At 41.7% G+C, this 24,833-nt stretch overlaps 1 protein-coding gene across 1 annotated transcript; it reads left to right on the top strand.

Annotated features, from left to right (window-relative positions):
• The first annotated feature begins 315 nt into the window (after nucleotides 1-315).
• Nucleotides 316-1,449, top strand: LOC132309867 (uncharacterized). Its single transcript, XM_059808128.1, has 3 exons — nucleotides 316-620; nucleotides 723-832; nucleotides 887-1,449. Exons 1-3 carry the CDS (start codon nucleotides 316-318, stop codon nucleotides 1,447-1,449), a joined length of 978 nt encoding a protein of 325 aa, XP_059664111.1.
• The last annotated feature ends 23,384 nt before the right edge of the window (nucleotides 1,450-24,833 follow it).

A 24,833-nucleotide genomic window follows, 5' to 3' on the forward strand; every position in this document is an offset into this window, starting at 1 on the left:
CGCTCAAAAGATGGTTTTGGATGATCGTAATGACCCTTGTATGTGCAGAGTTTTTCCTACTAGCTTAACAGGAGCAGCACTAGAGTGGTTCAGGAATAGACCGCATAAGTCCATCCCAGATTACGTAACTCTGTGCACTATGTTCCTGGCACAGTATTGCGGAAATAAGAAGCAAAAGAAGAGCATTGCCAGTCTCTTCACCGTAAGGCAAAAGAAGGGGAAACATTGCAGGATTTCTTATCAAGATTCAATATGGAAGCCTCAGAAATAGCAGATTGTCATCCCGCGACTGCTATAGAGACATTTAAACTTGCGATGATTCAGGGGACGAAGTTTCACACTTCCTTGGTCAAATATTCTCCTCCTGATATACAGACTCTCAATGCCAGGGCCCAGATCTACATTCGGCTTGAGGAGAATATAGCCCACCGAGCGCAGCACGCCACCTTCGTGACGGTGGAAAACAAGCCTCAAGAAAGAATTCCAAATTCAAAGATTCAGAAAAGCCAACGTTCCTCAACGCTGATCACCCAGGCACCTGAGAAGAGGCAAAGGGTAGAGGAAGGATTTACACCTTTCCGAACTACTTTGGCTCAGCTCTTCCAAGAGAATAAGATGAAGTTCACAACTCCGCAGCCAATAAAGCAACCCCTGGAGCAAAGGGACAAAAGTAAGCATTGCGCTTATCATTGAGATTATGGGTATTCAACCAATGATTGCAGATCCCTTAGGCGACAGGTGGAGAATATGATCGCCAGAGGTGAGTTGGCGGATTACCTCATGACAAAGGAATATGCAAAGCCCCGCGAGGTCTATCCCCGCAAGGTGGAAGGTACATAAGTAAAAGTCATTAATGCAATACATGACAGGTCTGAAGATGATTAAGAGTCCGAGGGGGTATACAGATCCAGATTGAGGGCAGCCCACAAGCTCAGGAAGATATCCTCGGTCAATGCTATCGCTTCGGGTAGCATTAGTATTGGATTCGGAGATGGCGACCTATCCAGAGTTCAACTCCCCCACGAGGATCCATTGGTCATCAGTCTTTTAGTGTCCAATTGTATGATCAAGAGGGTTTTGATAGATCCAGGAAGTAGTGCCAACATTATCACAAAGACGGTCTTTGAGCAGCTAGAGATCCCGTCATCATCTATTCGACCTACCTCCAGCCCGTTGATAGGATTCTATGGTACAAGAGTAGATCCCCTGGGAGTAATAGACTTGTCCGTAACTGCGGCGAAGAGGACTCTGAAGGAGAACTTTGTTTTAACAGAGATTCATCCTTCTTATAATCTTATCATGGGAAGAGGCTGGATACACCGGATGAGAGGAGTTCCGTCCACCCTTCACCAGGTGATGCGGTGCTTATCTCCGGACGGAAAAGAAGTGATTATTCTATGGGGCGATCAAGTTGCTGCGAAGGAATGCTATATGTTGACACAGGCTTAAGCAAAGAAGGTGTCTACTGAGCAATAACCAGGTGCGGCTTCCAAAAATATACCCAAATAGCAATTACAGAGCCCTCTGCCCAAGTATCTCAAGGTAGAAGAGGAAGAGGAAATTGCGAAGCCCACCGAGGAGACCCTTGAAGCCGTGGAAGTTATCCTCGGCGACCCTCAGAAGGTCACTTATTTAGGCTCTTCCTCCACGTCCGAAGAAAAGGAGGCATTAATTGATGTTATTCGGAGCAATGCAGATGCTTTTGTATGGGATCACTAGGACATGGTAGGGATCGATCCTTTAGTTTCCTGCCATAGTCTGAAGGTAGATCCGGAGTTCAAACCGGTTAAGCAGAAACACCGAAGGTTTGCCCCTGAACGTAATCACATTATAACTGAAAAAGTGAACAAGTTGTTGCAAGCAGGTTTCATTCGAGAAGTGCAATATCCACAGTGGCTGTCAAACGTGGTGGTCGTACAGAAGAAGAATGGAAAGTGGAGGGTTTGTCTAGACTATACCAACCTTAACAAAGCCTGCCCTAAAGATAGCTTCTCTCTGCCCAAGATAGATCAGATGGTTGATGCTACCACCGGCTACGAGAGGCTGACATTCCTTGATGCATACTCGGGATACAATCAAATTCCTATGAACCCTGAAGATAAAGAAAAAACGGCTTTCATTACAGAAAAGGGGACTCATTGTTACAGGGTCATGCCCTTCGGACTGAAGAATGCTGGAGCTACTTATCAACGTCTTGTCAACAAGATCTTTGATAATCTATTGGGAAAGACAATTGAAGCATATATAGATGACATGGTGGTCAAAAGTGTGAAGAAGGAAGACCATCTAAAGCATCTCCAGGAGGTTTTCAATACCTTGAAGAACTACAACATGAAGCTGAATCCATCCAAGTGCTCCTTTGCGGTATCATCAGGTCAATTCCTCGGCCACATAGTGAATAAAAGAGGGATAGAGGTAAGTCCAGCTCAGGCTAAGGCCCTTATCCAGAATCAGGAACCAAAAAATCGCAGGGAGGTACAAGTTCTTACTGGTTAGATCGCAGCCCTCAGCCGGTTTATATCCCGATTGTTAAATAAGTGCAAACCATTCTTCGATGCTATAAGATCTAAGAATAAAGATATATGGGGTCCTTAGCAGCAGGAGGCCCTCAATCAATTGAAAGGTTACATGGCCGAACCACCAATTCTATCCGCTCCAAAACCCAGGGAGGTTCTTATTATGTATTTGGCGATTTCTAGTATAGCGATAAGTGCAGCATTGATTAGAAAGGATAGAAAGAGACAATATCTAGTCTTCTACACAAGTAAGACAATGATAGATGCGGAGACACGATATAGCAAAGCAGAGAAAATAATCTTAGCCTTGGTCTATGCCAAGAGGAAGCTTAGGCATTATTTTGAATTTCACAGCATTGTGGTACTCACCAACTATCCTATACGGGGTATACTCTCTAAGCCCAATCTATTTAGGAGAATTACCAAATGGGCTATTGAGCTCGTTCCTTCGACATAACTTATAAGTCGAAGGTGTCGCACAAGGGACAAGCCGTAGCAGACTTTCTTCTCAACTATGAAGACACTCCCGAAGAGCCGGAACCCCCTGAACCACAGTGGGAGCTTCGGGTCGATAGTTCCTCGAATCAAACAAGTGCAGGGGTAGGGGTTGTTATGTGAACACCCGAAGGCACCAAGTTGCAGCAGTCTATTTGCTTGAAATTCCCTCCTACGAACAATGAGGCTGAGTACGAGGCGTTACTTATTGGTCTTCGATTGGCCAGCAGCCTCCAGGTACGTTGTTTAAAGGTTTTTAGTGACTCACAGCTTGTTATAAATCAAGTGACAGGTCAGTACCATCCCAAAGAGGAAAGAATGAAAACATATAAAGAAGCTGTAGAGAATGTTACACGGGGGTTTGATCAAATTGAATTCTATCAGGTACCTCGTGTTAAGAATGCCGAAGCAGATCAATTGGCCACAGCAGCGTCATCCTCAAATGAAGATCTGACTCGGATTGTGCCGATTGACGTCTTGGACGAGCCCAACATTAATCTTTAGCAAGAAGTAATGGTGATTCCAGTTATTCCTCGAGAACCATGCTGGATTGATCCACTGGAAGCCTACCTGAAGCATGGAATTCTTCCAAACCAGAAGCCCGAAGCACGGAAGCTCCGACTCACCGCAGCTCAATATGCCATCATTAACAACCAGTTATACCGGAAGTCATTTTTAGGTCCTTACCTGAAATGTTTAAGCCCTACTGAGGCTCTTGTGGTGTTGAAACAAATCCATGATAGAGATTGCGGCAACCATTCTGGGGGTAGATCTCTTGCACATAAAGTTCTAACTCAAGGCTACTTCTGGCCGTACTTAGCCCGGAATGCAGAAGAGTATACTCGGAGATGTGACAAATGTCAACGCCACGGTCCCATGAAGCATCAACCTGCCAAAGATTTGCATGTAATGGCAAATCCATGGCCATTCGCGCAATGGGGGATTGATATGGTGGGCCCTTTACCCAAGACCGTGGAACAAAAGGAGTACGTGCTACTGGCTATAGATTATTTTACTAAATGGGTAGAAGCCGAGGCCTACTCAAGTGTGATGCATGAGCAGGTAAAAAGTTTCCTTTGGAACAACATCATTTACCGGTTTGGGGTCCCAAAAGTCATTATAATGGACAATGGTAAGAACCTCGACAATAAAAGTACAAGAAAATTCTTCGCTGAGCATGGAATTGTACAAAAGGTAGCTGCAGTCAGTCATCCACAAGGGAATAGACAGGCTGAAATAACTAATCGAACCATTTTTAGTTGTTTAAAGAAGAAGCTAGAGAAACTCAAAACAAAATGGTACGAGAATCTCCCTCAGGTGCTTTGGGCATATCGAACCACACCACGGCGGCCCACGAGGGAGAGTCCCTTTGCCATGGCTTATGGATCCGAAGCTGTGATCCCAACTGAAGCGGCAGTTCTAACCCTTCGGACATCCTTGTTGCTTTAAGGAAACAATAGTCAGTAGCTCGAACGTAGTCTTGATCTCCTGGATGAAAAAAAGGGATGCTGCAGCAATTAGGTTTGCTTCATATCAGCAGCAACTGCGCAACAATTATAACAAACGTGTCAGTTCAGGAGCTTTGCGGTAGGCGATTGGGTTCTGAAGCAAGAGACAGCTCATGTAAAGAAACTGGAACCTAATTGGACCGGACCCTACAGGGTTACCGAAGTAGTGGGGAAGGGAGCATATCGTTTGGCCGAAGTTGACGGACGTCCCATTGCGTGTCCTTGGAATGTAATACACCTTAAAAGGTATTTCCATTAGATAAGTTTGTCAATTTTATTAAGAATTCTTCACAAAGTTTGTCAGCCAAGCTTTTCTTTATTTTGCTTCTATTCCATTTGTTTCTTTCCATAAAAATGGGGGCCATACCACCATTCTGTGATTATACAATTTTGCGTCGCATTATGCATTAGCAATTTTTATGCAAAGAAATTTTTATACTACACTGTGATTATGCAATTTTATGCTTTTATGCAAAGCAATGTTGGAAGCAAGTTATTAAAAAGCACGCATTTTGACCTATGGTTAAAACTCTCTGTCCCACATCGGATAAAAATAGAAAAGAAATGTGGTTAATATATGCGTAGTCCATTACATTTGGTTGCCAAGAAGGGAGTATCAATGGAGGAAAGTCTCCAAAGTAAACAAATAGGAAACTTCCCAGCCATTGTTACTCGCTTTCTTGGCCTTCTATCATTTTTGAGTCCTCGGCGTCATGATAAGTTGTTTGAAAAAGAAAAAAGAGAAGAATATATATATATATGCAAACTTCTCCTCAGGCCCAACGCCGAGGAGAAACTAACCCACCTCGGACCCTAAGTGTCCGGCTCGGCAAACTTCCCTCAGGCTCAGCGCTGGGGAGTAATTTATTCGCCTCAGACCATAAGTGTCCAGCTCAGCAAACCTCCCCTCAGGCTTAGCGCCGGGGAGTAATTTATTCGCCTCAGACCTTAAGTGTCCAGCTCGGTAAACCTCCCCTCAAGCTCAGCGCCGGGGAGTAATTCATTCGCCTCGGACTCTAAGTGTCCAAGCTCAGCAAAACCTCCCTTCAGGCTCAGCGTCGGGGAGTAATTCATTCGCTTTGGACCCTAAATGTCCGGCTCAGCAAAACCTCCCTTAGGCTCAGTGCCGGGGAGAAATTCATTCACCTCGGATCTTAAATGTCCGGCTCAGCAAACCTCCCTCAGGCTTAGTGCCGGGGAGTAATTTATTCGCCTCGGACCCTAAGTGTCCAGCTTAGCAAACCTCCCCTCAGGCTCAGCGCCGGGGAGTAATTTATTCTCCTTGGACTCTAAGGATCCGGCTCAGAAAACCTCCCCTCAGGCTCAGCGCCGGAGAGTAATTCATTTATCTCGGACCCAAAGTGTCCGGCTCAGCAAACTTTACTCTCACCCTCATATTTACTGATTCTAAGTTCGGTAATATAAGTCACGAGATTGTCCCACATCGAAAAACTACAGGAGAAACAAGTATAAATATACTTGCTTCACCCAAATTCATTTCAAGAAGGGTTCCTTTGACGGTTAAATTACCAAAGGAAAAAACAATCCTCTATTATCAGATAAACCGTTAGAGGAGATCTCCTCTTCACATCTTATTTGCTTTGCTTCGGACTAAAACAGATAAGGAACCCTCAGGCAGGGTACTATTCTTCAAAAAAAAAAAAAAGTCTCATCCAATAGAGTGTGTGCAATATCAAAAGCATACAAGCATACTCAGTCGAAGCAGAATAAAAATGACACAGCTTAAGAAACAAGGTTATATCATCCACGTTTATCATTCGCCTCAGTTGTTTCATTACAAAAAAAAAAAAAAGAAGTTACTCTATCCTACTTCCTTTTCGGGTCAAACGGAGCAGATTCGAACGCATCTACCACAGCTGGACTTGCAGGTGGAGGATTTGATGGGCCAGTTACAGGAGTGGAGACACTTGGAGTTGAAGGGACCTCAGGGTGAGCTTTCACCTTCTCAGCGAAAAGAACTTCAGCTTCCTGAGCTTTCGGACCCTCATCATAAGGGAAAAACACTCCCATAAGAGTATCAAAGGCCTCGGGATCTGTTATTTTTTCCCCTGAACCTTGATTAAAGCTGGACCTGAAGGCCTTGGAGTTAGATAAGTGTAACGACCCACTCCACCACATGGTATGATATTGTCCGCTTTGGGCCTGAGCCCGCACGGTTTTGCTCTTGGGCTTCACCCCAAAAGGCCTCATACCAATTGGAGATGACACACTTACATATAAGCACTTCACCTTTCCTCTACCCAGGCGATGTGGGACTGTGCACCCGTAGCTTGCCAGTATGGTAGCCTGTTAGTGTCTCTCACACCCGCCCACAGCACACCCGCCCACAGGGTCATCACAATCCACCCCCTTAGAGGCCCGACGTCCTCGTCGGCACACTTCCAGCTGGGTCAGGCTCTGATACCATTTGTAACGACCCACTCCACCACATGATATGATATTGTCCGCTTTAGGCTGGAGCCCTCACGGTTTTGCTCTTGGGTTTCACCCCAAAAAGCCTCATACCAATTGGAGATGACACACTTACATATAAGCACTTCACCTTTCCTCTACCCAGGCGATGTGGGACTGTGCACCCGCACCTTGCCAGTGTGGTAGCCTATTAGTGTCTCTCGCACCCGCCCACGGCACACCCGCCCACAGGGTCATCACAATCCACCCCCTTGGAGGCCCGACGTCCTCGTCGGCACACTTCCGGCTGGGTCAGGCTCTGATACCATTTGTAATGACTCATTCCACCACATGGTATGATATTGTCCGCTTTGGGCCTGAGCTCTCACAGTTTTACTCTTGGGCTTTACTCCAAAAGGCCTCATACCAATTGGAGATGATGCACTTACATATAAGCACTTCACCTTTCCTCTACCCAGGCGATGTGGGACTTGTGCACCCGTAGCTCGCCAGTGTGGTAGCCTGACAGTGTCTCTCGCACCCGCCCACGGCACACCCGCCCACAAGGTCATCACAATCCACCCCCCTTGGAGGCCTCATATCAATTGGAGATGATGCACTTACATATAAGCACTTCACCTTTCCTCTACCCAGGCGATGTGGGACTTGTGCACCCGTAGCTCACCAGTGTGGTAGCCTGACAGTGTCTCTTGCACCCGCCCATGGCACACCCGCCCACAAGGTCATCACAATCCACCCCCCTTGGAGGCCCGACGTCCCCGTCGGCACACTTCCGGCTGGGTCAGGCTCTGATACCATTTGTAACGACCCACTCCACCACATGGTATGATATTGTCCTCTTTGGGCCTGAGCCCGCACGGTTTACAAATGGTATCAGAGCCTGACCCAACCGGAAGTGTGCCGACGCGGACGTCGGGCCTTCAAGGGGGGTAGATTGTGATGACCTTGTGGGCAGGTGTGCCGTGGGCGGGTGCAAGAGACACTGTCAGGCTACCACATTGGCGAGCTACGGGTGCACAAGTCCCACATCGCCTGGGTAAAGGAAAGGTGAAGTGCTTATATGTAAGTGCATCATCTCCAATTGGTATGAGGCCTCCAAGGGGGGTGGATTGTGATGACCTTGTGGGCGGGTGCGAGAGACACTGTCAGGCTACCACACTGGCGAGCTACGGGTGCACAAGTCCCACATCGCCTGGGTAGAGGAAAGGTGAAGTGCTTATATGTAAGTGCATCATTTCGAATTGGTATGAGGCCTTTTGGGGTGAAGCCCAAGAGCAAAACCGTGCGGGCTCAGGCCCAAAGCGGACAATATCATACTATGTGGTGGAGTGGGTCGTTACAAATGGTATCAGAGCCTGACCCAGCCGGAAGTGTGCTGACGGGGACGTCGGGCCTCCAAGGGGGGTGGATTGTGATGACCTTGTGGGCGGGTGTGCCGTGGGCGGGTGCAAGAGATACTGTCAGGCTACCACACTGGCGAGCTACGGGTGCACAGTCCCACATCGCCTGGGTAGAGGAAAGGTGAAGTGCTTATATGTAAGTGTGTCATCTTCAATTGGTATGAGGCCTTTTGGGGTGAAGCCCAAGAGCAAAACCGTGCGGGTTCAGGCCCAAAGCGGACAATATCATACCATGTGGTGGAGCGGGTCGTTACAATAAGCGCACCAAACTGGAGTAACGATTTTGCATCTGCCTCCCGGCAATGATGCAGGTGCTAAGGGCATCATTTAAATGCTGGACTTCAGCCTTCAGCGATTCCGCTTTTGCATCAGAAGCAGCCAGACGCTTCTTATAAACATCCCGAGCCTCATATGCAATTTGTGCATTGGCAGTGGCATAGGATGCCTTCTTCTCAAAATTGCTGAGATCTTTCTCCAGCTTCTGAATGGAGAGAGATTGAGCCTCAGCAGTGGCGCAAAGAGCCATAGTATGATATAGGCCCTGCGTTATCAAGATAGAGACAAGAACAATGTAAGAAAATTTGTAAGACAATTATGACAATGGAAAAGAAGGAAGGAGCAAACCTCTATGGCTCGAACATGGGCAGATTGGAGTAGCTGTTCCAACCCCATTCTACTAATAATTTCTTTATCCTTGGGGAGCCACATTCCTCGAGCAACGACCAGCACTGCAGATGGGTCAGCGATCATAGAATCACCAAAATGGAGGATGGACTTGTCAGCTCTCGAGAAAGAAAGAGTCCCAGGTGCCTCAGCCTCAGCAAGGACGTAAGCACTGACCTCATCTTCAGGGTTAATCTCTTCAGCTTTCTTCCCTTTGCTTTTTGGGTTCAAAACACCATTGGGTTTCGTGGTTGAAGAAAGGTTCAGCCTCGCCTTTTTGTTCAAGGGGACTTCGTCAATCTCATTCTCCTGTTCGTTTGAGCGCAATATAGTTAACGGGGCACTCTCTGCAGCCTTCCTCTTCAAGGCTTCAGCCCTCTGTTTTTCTTCCTCAGTCATGAGGAAGCTGTAGAATGATGAAAGTGAGAGGTCCATGAGATCAGCGGTTACAGCTCTGGAAGCAACTGCTTTAAGATTTGCAGAAGTAAGCAAGTTTTCAACCGAAGGAGGGTCGTTCCAAACTTGCCCTTCCAGGAAGGAAAGCCTCTTCTTGGCAGCCGAAGAAGGAAATGTTGCTGAAAAAATACCAAGAAACTCATAAATATATCGAAAGAATAAGACTCGACATGGGAAACAGCCAGAACAATCTTCATGAAGAAAGGGGGGATGTTCTATACCTAACTTCCCGAACTTGTGAGGGATTAGGAGTTTGCTCGATTGGGGCACAGCCCATCTCCCTTTAACGATTATCATCCTCTCTTTCCACTTCTTCTCAGAAGTAGAGAGGTCTGTACATATCCTTTGGTGCAAGGGGGAGGTGAAAAAGAAACGACCAGGTTCGGTCCCGTACTTAGAAATGGAATAAGTAATCAGCAAGTTAGCCAGATTCAGGTCAAGACTCTCCAGCCATCGGCGAATGAAGAGTGTTGAGATTACTCGAAGGAGGTTAGGGTTTACTTACAGGGGTGCAATCCTTAATTTGTTAAAGACTAAGTGGTAGAAAGGCTGAAAGGGGAACCTAAAAGCATTGAGATGTCCAACAGAGAGGAGCAACTCGTCTTCTCCGACGCCCTCGCCGGCGCAAAAATCGGCGCCCTTGGGGTATTCCGCAATTTCTACCCCCTCGGGAATCTCAAACTCTTCCATTACGGATTTAATGGAAAATGGGATACGACGAATGGATAAAATTACATTCCTTTCTTCCTTAGTGAAGATATTGTCTAACCCAGAGGTGGATGTTTCAGCCTGGATCGGGGAAGCATCCGGTTGATTAACCGAGTCATTTGCAGGCTTAGGGAAGTTCGAAACCCTAGGAGGAGGAATCCTAATAAGATTAGGGGAAGACGAGGGCGTGGACTCAGAATCTACAATCTCTATACGCTCAGGAGTAATCGAAGTACTCATAATGTAAGATTAGAAGAAGGGAAAGAATAATTAACTTGGAGATATGAGAGTATGAAGAACGCAGTTGTGATACCTCTTGGATCCGAGACACGGGTTGATCAGGCCCAGGCACAAACCCGAGGGAATATCAAACAATTAAAGTATTTTAAATGAACACAGATTACAAAAAAATGATTTAAGAAATAAAAGAATAAGCGGAAAGATACTATAAATGAAATCCTCAATAAAAACCTTAAAATATTAATAACTTAAAATCCTACAATCCAAAATCTCCAATCTTTTAACAACTCGGGAATCCATCTCTAGTGGACCCCTAATATAAAAATCCCAAACTTAATCAAAGTAAAACTGAAGATAAAATGCAAGTCGAACATCTGGAAAGAGATCCTACATCGTCAGAAGAATGAGTGACCGTCTCTGCTCCACACGAACAAGCTCAAGCCTAGAACTGTCGTACACCTGTAAAATAGGAGTGGGTCAGGCCCACGAACAAGTTCTATCCTACTGCAATCCAAGCAGAGACTCGATACGCATGTACATACTAAACAGTTCAACAATAGCTAATAGTCCGTACATAAATATATATCCACACAACTGGACTCTCGCTAGACCATGAAGAGGGTCTCAACCTGAATAAAAGGCATCACACAAATCGCACCTGAGTGGGTATGAGTACCTAAGCCTAAACAGGGTATACCTCAATCCCCACAGTCAGCTACACATCCAACTGCATATATGCATCCTAACCGTTGACTCTGAGACTTAAGCTCATGTCACGGTACCATAAAATATATTTAAACTCCAATTCCATCCATCCACAAGAAATCCATTAAGTCATTCGGCGTAGTCAACCGCACCGACTTACATACATATAAGGAGGATTTATTTAATAACCCGTACCCTCATTCCAAATAGGTAGAACTTAGCAACTTGTGCTATCCAAACCTAGTATGTCACCGTCCCATACCGGTACATACAATCCAATCCATCCAACAGTTGATACCATACATAAACAATGCACATAGCAACTGAACCGTAATAAGCATAAATAGAGATATAGACTAGCATGCCTACTCCGGTAATTGACAAACCAAAACCATAAGACATATCAATTAATACCATGATGAACATAAAATAAATATATAAGTTATCATATTCATCCCATATCTCCATTATAAATTATCGTATTACTGAGCATGCAGATAATTCATCCTTCTCGTCCACGAATCCATGACAAGTACAATAACCTTAACTATATTAATTACCATGCTTGTCACTATTAATAGCATCATATTAATCCATTTTCCATCCACAGAGAATATAAATTAAATTCAGTAGAAGTATAATTCCTCTGCACTACAATGAACAACTTTCGTCGATGCTTACTAATGTCTAAGCTATAAACACCTACTGGTTTATTAAACTTTAATCCACTCTCACAAGTGTTAATTAGACTTAGAACATCTCAAAACACCCAAGTATAGCTTCCTACAGCTTCTGAAAAATCCAAAATCCGAGTTCCATAGCCAAACAAGTCACAGAATACGTCACACTAGAAGTTCGAGAAAGAGCCTGCTCTTTCTTTGCTTGGAGCCTGCTCTTTGGTTATAAAGAGCCTGCTCTTTGGTTGCAAAGAGCCTGCTCTTTTTGCTTCTATGAGCCGTCTCTTTGAAAACTTAAGCCGTTTCTTCTCTGTTCTTCTGTTTCCAACTCCGGTGAGTTTCTGTTAAACTGTGTTTCAATCCTAAGAGTCTTAGATGTTTAAATTAGATTCCAACTAATTCCAGAGTCCACTAAATTCATTGCTCAGTTACCAAAATTAATTAAAACATAAACTTTGCACAAGAATTTAATACTAGCAGTTTATGCAATCCCAAACTCCAACTGTTTTAACACCTCAACCTTGTAACTAAAAATTAATTCCATTGATTTCCAACATGATATAGAATTAATTAAAAAATCATTACTCATCAATTTCATTGAACTAAAATAAAAATTTAACATAATGAAGAAATTATAACATGAAAATACATTCAGGACCAAGCAAAATGGAGTGTAGGAAAACTAGTAAAAATCATGGTGCAACCTTTAATACCTTGGAACTTAATCCCACTCCAAACCCTTGTTAAACCATCCATTACAGTAACCATTCCATTTAGATAACTTAGAAAATCAATCTCCATAAAGCCATCTCACTGAAAACTGGAACAAAACCTCACGGAACGTGGAAAACTGGAGATAACCAAATGGAGCAGGCTCTGGAAAACCTTGGAGCCGCCTCCCAAGTGTCTTGGAGCCGCCTCCAAGCATGTAGAGCCGGCTCCAAACCCTAAAAGAGCCGGCTCTCCCTCTCCTTTGCTCTGTGTTCTCTTCTCCGGCTACGTTTAAACCCTTCTACAGATCACCGTTTTGATTACCAGAAATTTCTAAGTAATTCCCAGTAAATTCTAATGTTGGTTTAAGCCTTGATTATACTTACTAATATGGATTTAACCAAGCACAATGCAAGATCAGTTCTAAGCTTTAACAGTTTATCAAACCAAACCTAGGACTAACAGTTTGCGTCCTAGTAATAGATAGCCTATCTATTTTTGTTTTAAAATCATATAATAAACCTGGAACCAATTTAATATGCAAAGAACACGAGTATAAGGGAGAAAGTAAGGTTAGAACTTGCCTTTGAGATCTTTGTTCAAAATCTCTACGCCGTCTCTAAAGCTTTCCGACGATTCCCACTGCAAAACTACTCTGTTGCTTCTCTATCTCTAGAGACGTGAATAGGGTTTTGTTTGTTTTTCTAAAAACCCTATACAGACATCTCACATATATTTATAGGGTTTTACTAAACCCTAGATTAATTCCAACCCTCCTGAAAATCCTCACCGACCCAAAGAAACCTAATAAAACCTACGTCGGCAACAACTGACTTTTAAAACAAAACCCTATTTAAAAATACAATTAAATTAAAATAATTACCACTTAAATTAAATTAATCAAACCATTTTATTAAATTAGATTAAATCAATTAAACAGTTAAATTAAATCAAATAAAGCATTTAATCCTAATTAAAAAAAAATAACTAAATGCAATCAAAATACAACCATGAAAACAATTAAACTAAAACAAGGTATAAATTTAAATAAATTTTCAATTAAAACAAACCAATTCATAATTAAATAAATAAAAATATAATTTAAAAAATAAAATAAATTTCAAACCTATCCTTTTTAAATTAGGGGTATTACAGTAGTAGACAGAATGAGCACACTGAGAACAAAAGCGAGTCTTGAAGAAGCCCTTGAGTCAGAATAATAATAGACGCGAATGGAAACGTCTCGTGCAAGAATGGCAACTACACGACTTCAATTCCCCTTTAATTAGGAGCCATAACCCAATTAAAGTGGAATTGGGGGCAAAGTGTAGAGGGAAAAATTTCCCTCCAATAAGAATGAGACACGTCACCATTATACAAATTAGCATTTAGGAAATCTCAGAAGCCCATCCGGATCAAGCCCAAGTTATGTTGTGCTTTAACCCATTATCATTTATGTTGGGCCTCCAAAGCCAGACAAAAGTACCGATCAGCCCAACATCACTTGAAGTATTGATCCATTAGTCAAGTCGCTTGCACCAAACTGCATCCGGCCCAAGTATAATTAAATATGGCTTAGTCCTATTTAACAAAGGAGTCAACCCAAATGGAAAGTTTTTATACAAAGCAAATTCTACATAGGAAATATCATACAATGGAAAGAACTCTATTTGTAAAGAAAGTCATATATGGAAAGAATTGGAGGACAAGTGTACACACAAATTTTGTAAGTCTGCAATAGAAACAAAATATGGAGCAAAATAGAATTTTATTAATTTATGAATGTGGAGTACAGTCCTTTGTAATATCTTTTACAAAAAAAGAATGGTCCTCTGATTCGATCTCCTTGTTTTTGGTTGGTTGGATCCAAGGGCTGCACGAGCTTGTTCTTGAATCACTGTGGAATTTGATGAAGAACGGCACGTTGTTGGATGTGTTTGATGTTCTTCGCTTTTGGGTTTCGATTTTGAACTTGTGTCTAAATTCTGAGTCTCTGGATTTCTAAGTCTCTGAACTTCTGAATTCTGAATTTGTGTCTGAATTTGTAGACTTCTGAATTCTGAATCTTCCCCATTTTCTACCTCCAGGCCTCTATTTATAGGCTTCTTGGATTAATAGGATGATGACACGTGTCATCTCCTGATAAGGATAAAACTATAACTGGGCCGGGCCGGTTATATTGTGATAATTATCCTTAAAGATAATTATTCAAAATATATTTTATTAGGAATAATTATCGTTTCATTTAATTATCTGGGCTGGACTAATTAAATAATTTAAGTGGACTAAGCCTGGTAAATTAAATAATTTATTTAAACATTAGGCCTATATTTAATGGGTCCATTCGTTAAAACCAAAGCCCACTAAATTTTAGTGTCTACAAATTGCCCTCACTTCAAGTTCTACGCTTAACAGGACTTGTCTCCTTTTTCAAGTGGGACTTGAAGTTTCCTTTTTTTTTTTTTTTTTTTTTCATCTTAATTGTACTTTCCTATTTAAATTGAATTGTCCAAATCCCAATACAACTTGGAGGTATCTTGTTGCCTATATATACCCTCAATATTGTAGGGTTTGATATCAATTCTAACAAATCTCTAAAGACTTGTCAGATCACAAATAATTGGTACGTGTGTTTCTTCTTCTTCTTCTTCTTCTTCTTCTTCTTTTTTTTTTTTTTTTTTTCTCTCCACGCATGTAGAAGAATTTTTTTTTTTTTTTTTCTCTCTCTCTCCACGCATGTAGGAAATTTTTTTTTTTTTCTCTCTCTCTCCCTCTCTCTCTCTCCATGCATGTAGGACAACAATAATTTTTTTTTTTTTCTAACCCCTTTTTTTTTCTTTGCAGGGCTTGATTGGGTATAACAACTTGATTTGTGTCAACCGTAGCAGAAATTGAGTCCTCCTTCTAGACAACACCGATTTGAGCTTTGTTATCCATCATGGTGGTGTTCAAGTGTTTCGCAAAGCAAAAGCTGACTATCTTAGAGAGCGAAAATAGTCAACGAGTCTAAGGAACGACATTAAGTGTATATGACTCACTTTTTGGTCGCAATGCTATTCAAGTGCCTGATTCTAACAATAAACATTGTTCATCTCATTGGACATGCACGGCCACATGTGAACTCACCGACTTTGGTCCTGATCAGATTAATGAAGAATCTATTGTCTCTAAAGCCTTGATACTAAATTCTTCACTTCATGAGAGAGTTATTGAAGAAAACCAGTTTTCACTATTGGGTCTTAATGTTCAGGCGAAGGAAATATCATAGAGTATTCCCTATAAACTTCCTGCTGAATTGCTATACACCGAACTATATTGGGAGTGGTTAGAAGATGTCTTGGCACGTTTCCATGACTTTCTATCAAAACAACAACTATATGGTGCTTTATTCGCCTCCCTATTTTCCTATGATCGTCATGAAGATGTATTCAAAGTATTCCTTGAATGTTGGTGCCCAGCCACTAATACACTTCATTGTTCTATTGGCGAGCTATCAATTTCCCTTCGAGATCTATATATGCTAGGTGGTCTCCCTCACCAAGGAACAATTTATGATGAAGTTATTCCTTGTGCAGATGAACTATCAAGAGCTGGCAACAACAAAAATTCTATCCCTTTGAGTTGTCAACACCTATTTTTGGCCTTCCACAGACTTTCCAAGAAGTATAAAGGAGATCAGAATGTGAAGATATCTGACTGGATTAATTTCTGGTTTAAAGGTGCATTAAGACATGCCAAACCTTCAAAGAAATCAACAAACAATAAAGTTCACCGCCCTATGAGGACTCAAAATCCGTCTGGTGTGATCCCTCCTATCCGGTCGATGTCCACCAAAGAGAAAGAAGTATTTATCAACCTTGGTGTAGATGAAACATCGAGAGACACCACTTATCTAGCTGCTTTTTTAGCCTGTTGGCTCTGCAAATTTGCCTTACCTGCACACCCTGGCAACATAATTCGTCCTGGGACTTTCAAGGTCGCAAGCATGTTAGCAGATGGCTGCAACATTTGTCTTTCCATCCCGGTTCTGGCCAGTATTTACAGAGGCTTGAACGAGATTGTTTCCTCACCAGATCCTGGAAGCTGCTCTGCGATATTTCCTATTCACTATGTATTCGGATGGTTGAGTGAATATTTCAGAACTAATTTCACCATTCCTAATACCAACTATTGGCCTAGAATGACATTATATGCAGGCGAAGGAGGAGCAAGATACTTTGACCATTTTGAAGCCCAAAATTTATTCAGATCATGTAAAGGAATAAACTTAACTCGAATGGCTAAAAGATCTTCAAAAGAGCGACTTATTGTAGATAATGGCGAGATGACAAAGGCTGACTTTGACACCCTAATCAATATTCGATCATGTTATTTGACATTGCGCCAAAATGACCGTCTTATCATTGAGCCGTATAGTCCACACAGATTTAGCCGACAATTTGGGTACCATCAAGATATTCCTGGAAAATTAAAAAATGACTTTCGTACTTGCACCTTAGAGGAATTGTTAAAGTATTGGAACTCATCCGTTCATTATTCTTCTGGTTGTGATGCGTTGCTTCCATTAACCTTAAGCCACCAAAAATCCTCAGTTACCAGAGCATATGCCAAATGGTGGTCCAGCGTATATATTGATCCATTTACACAGAAAGAAACTACCTCAAAGCAATCTAAACGCACGATTTCCCCACCAGAGAAACCAACTAAAATTAGGAAGGTTTTAATTAAGGGACTGAAGTCAAATCTCCCATCTAAGCCAGTGCCAAAGTTAACCACCAAATCTCATAATGATTGTGACATTGTTGGAGGATCTAGTAGCCATCACCAAACAGCAGAAGATGTCCCACCACTAATCAATAACCGTCGCTGTCGTCAGTTGTCAATGAAGTTAGACGAGGATGTGAAAGCTTATGATGAGGATCGTAACTGGAAGCGTGTCACCGACAAAGTGAGACTTGATTCAGTACAGGAATGTGTTGCCACTTCTCTTGATCAATTTTTTACTGGGGTACCTAGCAGTTCACAACCTATACAGGTAACTGTTATTATATATATATATATATATATATATATATATATATATATTGTACTGCAAATTATCATTATTTATTATTATTATTATTATTATTATTATTATTTTAATAGATAAAAGACAGCAAGGGATTTCTTGGGGAAGATGTCGTCATTGTTGCTAACCCAACATGTAGTGAAGAATCTATTTATGGACCGTCTGCCTTAGAGTTGGCCACTGCGATAGGAAAAGGTACAGAGATTTCACTACAAAGAAGCAGAGTTAGTCAACACTCGGATGTTTTGGGGGTTGCTGAAGTGACTAGTCAAGCTATAGAGGTGGTTGAAAATATTGGTAAAGATCATGTAGTTATCCCTTCTTTGATTTTAAGAGAACAGGGTCCACCCTTGCATCGTGTTCCCCCTTCTGAAATGTCAAATTTTAATGCGGAAGAGATCGTTCTTGATGTTCATCGTCGTGCTGCTTTATTCTTTATTGATTTCATAAAGAATATCATACGCGATACTCTTACCGATAAAATACCGTCTCGAGCACCTAAACTTCAAACACTTTATGAAGGACTCGCAAAACTCCCTAGAGACCATTCAGCTTTGAAGAGGCGAATTGACTCATATACCAATAATGCGGTCAATTATATTGCTACATCTTCTTTATATGCCTGTATGATGACTTCAGACTCTCAATCCCAACGATTGGCCAGTATTGATGCACAGCTCATCAACGCTAGGTCTATAGAAGATGATGGTGCTAAGCGTATAGAATCACTTCAATCTAGTTTGAGTGAAGCTAAATTTAAAGAAGCTAGATTAGTGAAAGAATTGCAAGAAGCCAGGGAAGAGACTCAAGGGCTTAAAGTCCTCATATCGACAACGGATGCAGAGTTATCTCAGAAGAAGGAAGCCATCACCAAACTTTGGGAAGATCGAAAATCAATAGAAGAAGCTAACGTCATCTCGAATCGCGATCTTGAAGTAGTGAAGCAACTGGAAGAGATATTATGGCAAGAACGTGACGAAATTATCGCTATGGAATTTTAGTATTGATCATCAATTTTTTTTTTTCCAAAAACAAAGTTGTAACTTTGAATTTTAGCAATAAAACAAATGATTTATTATCTCCATTTTATTTACAAAGATGTTATCATTATTTATTTGTTTCACCGTTCACAGTTTATACTCTTGCGGGCCAGGAGTTTATAAAGAATTTTTATTTTATTTTATTATTATTATTTTTTTTTTTGGGCGCACTGAACTTAGAATAAAAGTCTAAGCTGCCTACGTACCCTCAAAAGAGGGATCAAGTCATCACGTAGTTCAAATAGAGATAAGGGTTTTTTTTTTTTTTTTTGTTTTTTTTTTTTTTTTTGTGCAATCACAGTTTTAACTCATGTAGGCCAGGAGCATAGTGCAGTTTAAGCTCGTACGATCAGGAGAATTACCTTCATGGGTAGTAGCGCTTTAGGAATTTGCCATTAATGGGCCCCACTCTTACTCCGTCTTCATCAATAATGAGATATGCGCCGTTAGTATAAACTTCGCGAACAACATACGGTCCATCCCATTTGGATACAAATTTATTTCCTTTGCGATTTATGACAATCGGTCTACGAACAGCTAATACTAAGTCTCGAACTTGAAATGACCGAGGTCGAACTCTCTTGTTGAACGCTTTAGAAAGTCGAGCTTGATAACACTCTAGCTGTTGTTGAGCTTCTAATCTCTTTCCATCCAATGCTTCCAGTTCTTGAAGATGTAAGATGACATTTTCTTCACTTGTAAGACCTTCTTGTATGGCTATCCTTAATGAAGGGATTTGTTGTTCCAATGGAAGAACTGCTTCTACGCCATAGACCAGAGAATATGGAGTTGCTTGAGTAGGTGTCCGATGCGTAGTGCGGTATGCCCATAATGCTTCTTCCATTCGCTCATGCCAATCTCGCTTTGTTTGGTTGACTACTTTCTTCAATAGCTCATATAGAGTCTTATTGAATGCTTCTGCGAGACCATTTGCAGGGGCATTGTACATGGAGGATTTACGTTGTTTGAATCCAAATTTCTCACAAAGGTCAGTTACCCAACTGTTTTTAAAATTCGTCCCGTTGTCAGTGATGATGTATCGAGGGACACCATATCGATAAATAATGTTGGACTTGATGAAGTCAACCACTATTTCCTTTTTCACATGTTTATAGGGTGCAGCTTCCGCCCATTTTGAAAAATAATCAGTTGCAGCCAAGATATACAAGTGGCCTTTTGAAGACTTTTCTAAAGGACCAACTACATCTAATCCCCATGCATCGAACAGCCATAACGTCACAGTAGGGTGTAATGGTTCCGGTGGTTGGTGTATGAAGTTGGCATAGAATTGACAGGCTTGACACCTTTTTGCATACTCCAAGCAATCTTTGACCATGGTGGGCCAATAATAACCCATTCTTTTGACGCGAAAGTGCAGCTTTGAACCAGATTGATGAGCTCCACAAATCCCAGAATGTGCCTCATTCATTGCATGCGTTGCTTCATCATTTCCAAGGCAGCGAAGGAAAAGGCCCTCATAGGAATGCCTATACAATGTATCGTTGTAATAGATGAAACGAGGTGCTCGCTTTCGTATTTCAGTCTTATGGCGTAGGTCCTCGGGAAGCTTTCCATGTTCCAGATAATCAATGATAGGGATTCTCCAGTCTTCTTCCTCTTGTGTCCAACAAGAAACTACATTACTTTCTTCAAATTTATCTTCCAAGACTTGTGGTAAGACCCATCTTTGACATACAGGAACATCAACCAGGTCTTTATCAGTTAACGCCAATGTTGTAGCCAAATTTGCCAAAGCATCAGCTATCCGATTTTCTTTTCTTGGAATGTGCTCTAGTATGACGCTATCAAACTGTTCCAACAAATGAGAGGCGTAACGATGGTACGGTACTAGATCATCTTTCTTAACCTCATATTCTTTAAGAAGTTGGTTGATCACCAACTTAGAGTCTCCATATATTTCGAGGTCCGTGATGTTCATCTCATTCGCCATTTGAAGGCCGATAATCAAGGCTTGATACTCAGCTACATTATTTGAGCAGTTTTCAGCAAGTGCAAAAGAGTATGGAATGACATGTCTCTTTGGAGAAACAAAAACTACACCTGCTGCAGCCCCATCTGATCGTGCTGCCCCATCGAAAAACATCATCCATGGAGGGAGGATGTCCACAAGGAAGACTTCTTTATCAGGAAAATCTTCAGAAATTTCCCAATCGGCTGGAATAGGATGGTCAGCTAAGAAATCAGCTAAGACTTGTCCTTTTACTACTTTTCGTGGCATATAAATAATTTCAAATTCATTGAACAAAATTGACCACCTCGCCAATCGTCCGGAAAGGACCGGCTTAGACATGACATATTTGAGAGGATTTGCCCTTGCAACAAGATGTATTGTATGAGCCAAGAAATAATGCCTCAATTTCTTAGAAGCGAAGACAAGTGCGAGGCATGTTTTTTCAATTGGAGGATAATTTCGCTCCGTCGGGGTGAGTTTGCGACTTAAATAATACAATGCCTTCTCTTTATGTTCTTCATTATTCTGAGCAAGTAAAGCACCCAGCGATTCTTCTTGCGCAGCAATGTAAAGTATGAGTGGCTTTCCAGGTACCGGTGCTCCAAATACCGGAGAATTGAGAAGGTACTTTTTGATGCTATCAAAAGCATTTTGGCATGATTGGTCCCAATTAAATGGAACATCTTTTTTTAGGAGTCGGTTAAAAGGCTGACAACGACCCGCTAAATTTGAGATGAACCGACGAATGAACGCAGGTTGACCTTGTAAACTTCTAAGTTCACATAAATTCTTTGGTGGCGGCATCTTTTGAATGGCCTCAATTTTATTAGGATCAATCTCAATACCACGATGACGTATGACGTATCCCAGGAATTTCCTTGAAGTCACACCAAATGCACATTTAAGGGGATTCATCTTATGTTGATATTTTCGAAGGCGATTAAAGACAGTACGTAAATCCTGTAAATGATTTCTTCGTTCTTTTGTCTTAACCACCAAGTCATCAACATAACATTCAACAATCTTGTGGAGTATGTCGTCGAAGATCCTTTGCATAGCGCGCTGGTATGTTGCTCCCGCATTTTTTAGTCCAAAGGGCATAACTTTGTAACAATATATGCCTTTAGGAGTGCGAAAGGCAGTTAACTCCTCATCCCTCGGAGTCATTCTTATCTGATTGTACCCAGAGTAACAATCCATAAAAGAGAGAGCTTCATGTCCAGTGGTTGCATCTACAGTGAGCTCAGGGATGGGAAGAGGAAAATCATCTTTTGGGCATGCCTCATTCAAATCACGAAAGTCCACACAGATTCGAATCTGTCCATTTTTCTTCTTCACTGGAACAATGCTCGAAATCCAAGTTGGATTTTGACCTCACGGACAAACCCTACTTCAATCAATTTGTTGAGTTCTTCCTCTATCCTTGGAACTAGCTCTGGACGGAAGAAACGTTGAGACTGCTTAATCGGACGTGTCCCACGTTTGACAGCGAGATTGTGCACTGCAATTTTAGGATCAAGACCGGGCATCTCTTTGTATGTCCTAGCAAAGACATCCTTGTACTCAGACAATAATTGAAAGTAATCATTTTCTTCTGAGGGGTTTAGGAATGCACTAACAAAAACTGGTTTGGGTTAATCATCAGTTCTTAAGTTGATTTCTTTGAGTTGATCAACAGTAGCCTGCCCCTTGTCTTCTAGTGTTGGTGGAGCTTTCTCGATATCATCTGGTTGTTCACAGTCAGGTTCCTCTTCAACAGTGATGTGGTATGAAGTAACACAAGACGATTCGCCAGTGCCTTCTATTCTATCCACTTCTGCTGATTGATTAGTAAATACAATGATTCGCCTTCGAGCTTTCAATATAACATCATTGGTGACATCTATCTCTGTCTTATGTTTCATTCGCGATGGCACTAGGCTCTGAACCTCACTATTATTCACCACGTCGATGTTAGCTTCTTCTGACTTCCCAATCTTGCTGTTTTTTAGTGGTGCATCATGGATAGTACCAATTCGAGAAAATACTGACTTTCGAGATTGAGGTTGTGCAGATTTTCTTCCTTGGTCATGAAAGCTCATTCTGTTAAAAACAGAGTTACGAGGCAAATTGTTGATATGAGAACTTGAAACATTTGATTCTCGGCTTGACAACCTGTTGAATACAGATGTTCGATCGCATGGAGCTCTTATACGGTCAAAGACTGATTTTTGATGCCCAGTCTGCTGATCTTGTTCATCCTCAACTTCTTCAAACCCAATGTATAAGGTGCTTGACTTCTTATCCCTCTTTGTGATTTGAATTCGAAGTGCCTCAGAAGCTACGAAACCGAGACCAGACTTAGGTGAAATGATTTTATGCCCTTGATCTTTCAACTTCTTCTGTGTCTCATTGAGGCCGTGCACCTTCTCACCAATGACCTCAGCATTCAGTTTTCCAAGGCTTGCAGGATTTGTAAAATCATACCCCGACTTAGCCAAGAGTTGGTATGCTTTAGGATCGAATCCTTCGTCGGTCCTTTGTTTTGGAAGTGATAAATGATCAACCATAGATTGAGAAGGCCGCACGAACCCTTTTAACGGAGACTTGGAAGGCGAAGACCTCTGAATCTTAGGGAGAGAAAGAGTTAACTCTCCTTTAAGCTTTTGCATATCTTCTTTTTCCTTGGTTTGTGACATCTTTAATTTAAATTCCTTAGTTCAATTATCTCGATAACAGGTGCCTGCCCTTCTTGTCGCTGAGATTTTGGAACATACATCGAGACCCCTCGCGTTTTAGCTATCTTTACAATGTCTGTCACTGAAACGTCTAGTGGATTACTTAATGCTTCTTTTGCTTTTGTAGATTGAATCTTTTGTGTAGACGGAAGGCTTGGGATGGGCACTTCCGAAGGTGTATCATGATCGATATAGAACTTGGCATCGGCAAAATGAGATTCTGCCTCCGTAAATGGCTTATGATCCACCACAATCGTTTGTACGCCATTTTTGTAGAATTTGAAGCACTGATGAAGAGTCGATGGAATGATGCCATTACTATGTATCCAAGGCCTTCCCAATAACAAATTGTAGGACGTCTTTGCATCAATCACATGGAATAAGGTTTCTGCTTGGAGCTCGCCAATAGTTAGCTTTGCCCGTATCATGCCGATAGCTCTCTGTCCTCCTTGGTTAAAACCTTGAATAATAAGACGGCTACGCGATAACTCGTCAATTGTGATGCCAAGATTTTTCATCATAAATTTTGGCATTAGATTCACCGCCGAGCCACCATCAACAAGAATACGAGTAACTCTTCGTTCTTTTATGTAACCGGAGACGAAGAGAGGACAATTGTGCGGCTTCGAACCCAACTGAAGATCCTCGTCCGTGAAAACAATTGGTGCACAACATGACTCAAACGTACCTCTGACCACTTCATCATCATTAGATTTTTCAATGATGGCTGTATTATGGTTCTCTACAGTCTGGACTTCATCTTGAACCTCGTTCTTCTCATCATTAAGACTTGTTTTCTAAGTTGAAACCATGTAAGTTGTTACAACTTCGTCATTTAGGTATCCTTTTGGAAAGAACTCTTGCAAAGTAATAGGCTTCTGACTCTTTTTGCTTATAGAGGTGTGTTTAGTTGACTGTGTCTTCTTGACCCATTTTCTGTTATGGCCAGACTGTTTATGGTGATATTGGGGTTTCTTCTTCCTTTGCCCTCTGTCAGAATAATTAGTCTGAAAAATATCAGCTTGTTGCTTCCGTGGTTTCTTTCTTGTCACCAGAGTCCATCCTTCTTCATCATCCTGAGGAAAAACCCTTCCAAATGTTGAAATGTCACGTACACTCCCTTGGCCAATATATATTGGGAATGGTTCCAATGAACTAAACTGGATAGTTGTGCAAGATACCTTCGAAGTTAAAGGTTGAGAACGAGCACTCCCTACGACAGAGGTTGTCAAAGTAGCAGTAGTATGATTTGAAGTTACAACTTCGTTTGTATCCAACAAGATTTTTCCTTATTTTGCCCGATTCATCACCACCTCCTTGAAGATAAAACACTTCTCAATTGGATGATTGATAATGCGATGATATTTGCAGTATTTTGGATCGTTGATACGTCCCATCTCTGGAAGACGTTTGCATTCAGGGAGTTCTATAACTTTACTTTCAAGTAAACATTCCAAAATGCCAGGAACATCGGAATCGGGGAAGGGGTATTCTTTCTTCTCTAACTCCTTTAGCGTAGGACGC

Source organism: Cornus florida, unplaced genomic scaffold (genome assembly GCF_030987335.1).
Source record: "Cornus florida cultivar Cherokee Brave unplaced genomic scaffold, ASM3098733v1 CherokeeBrave_3.0.0_Hap2_Chr05, whole genome shotgun sequence".
NCBI classification, from domain to species: Eukaryota; Viridiplantae; Streptophyta; class Magnoliopsida; order Cornales; family Cornaceae; genus Cornus; species Cornus florida.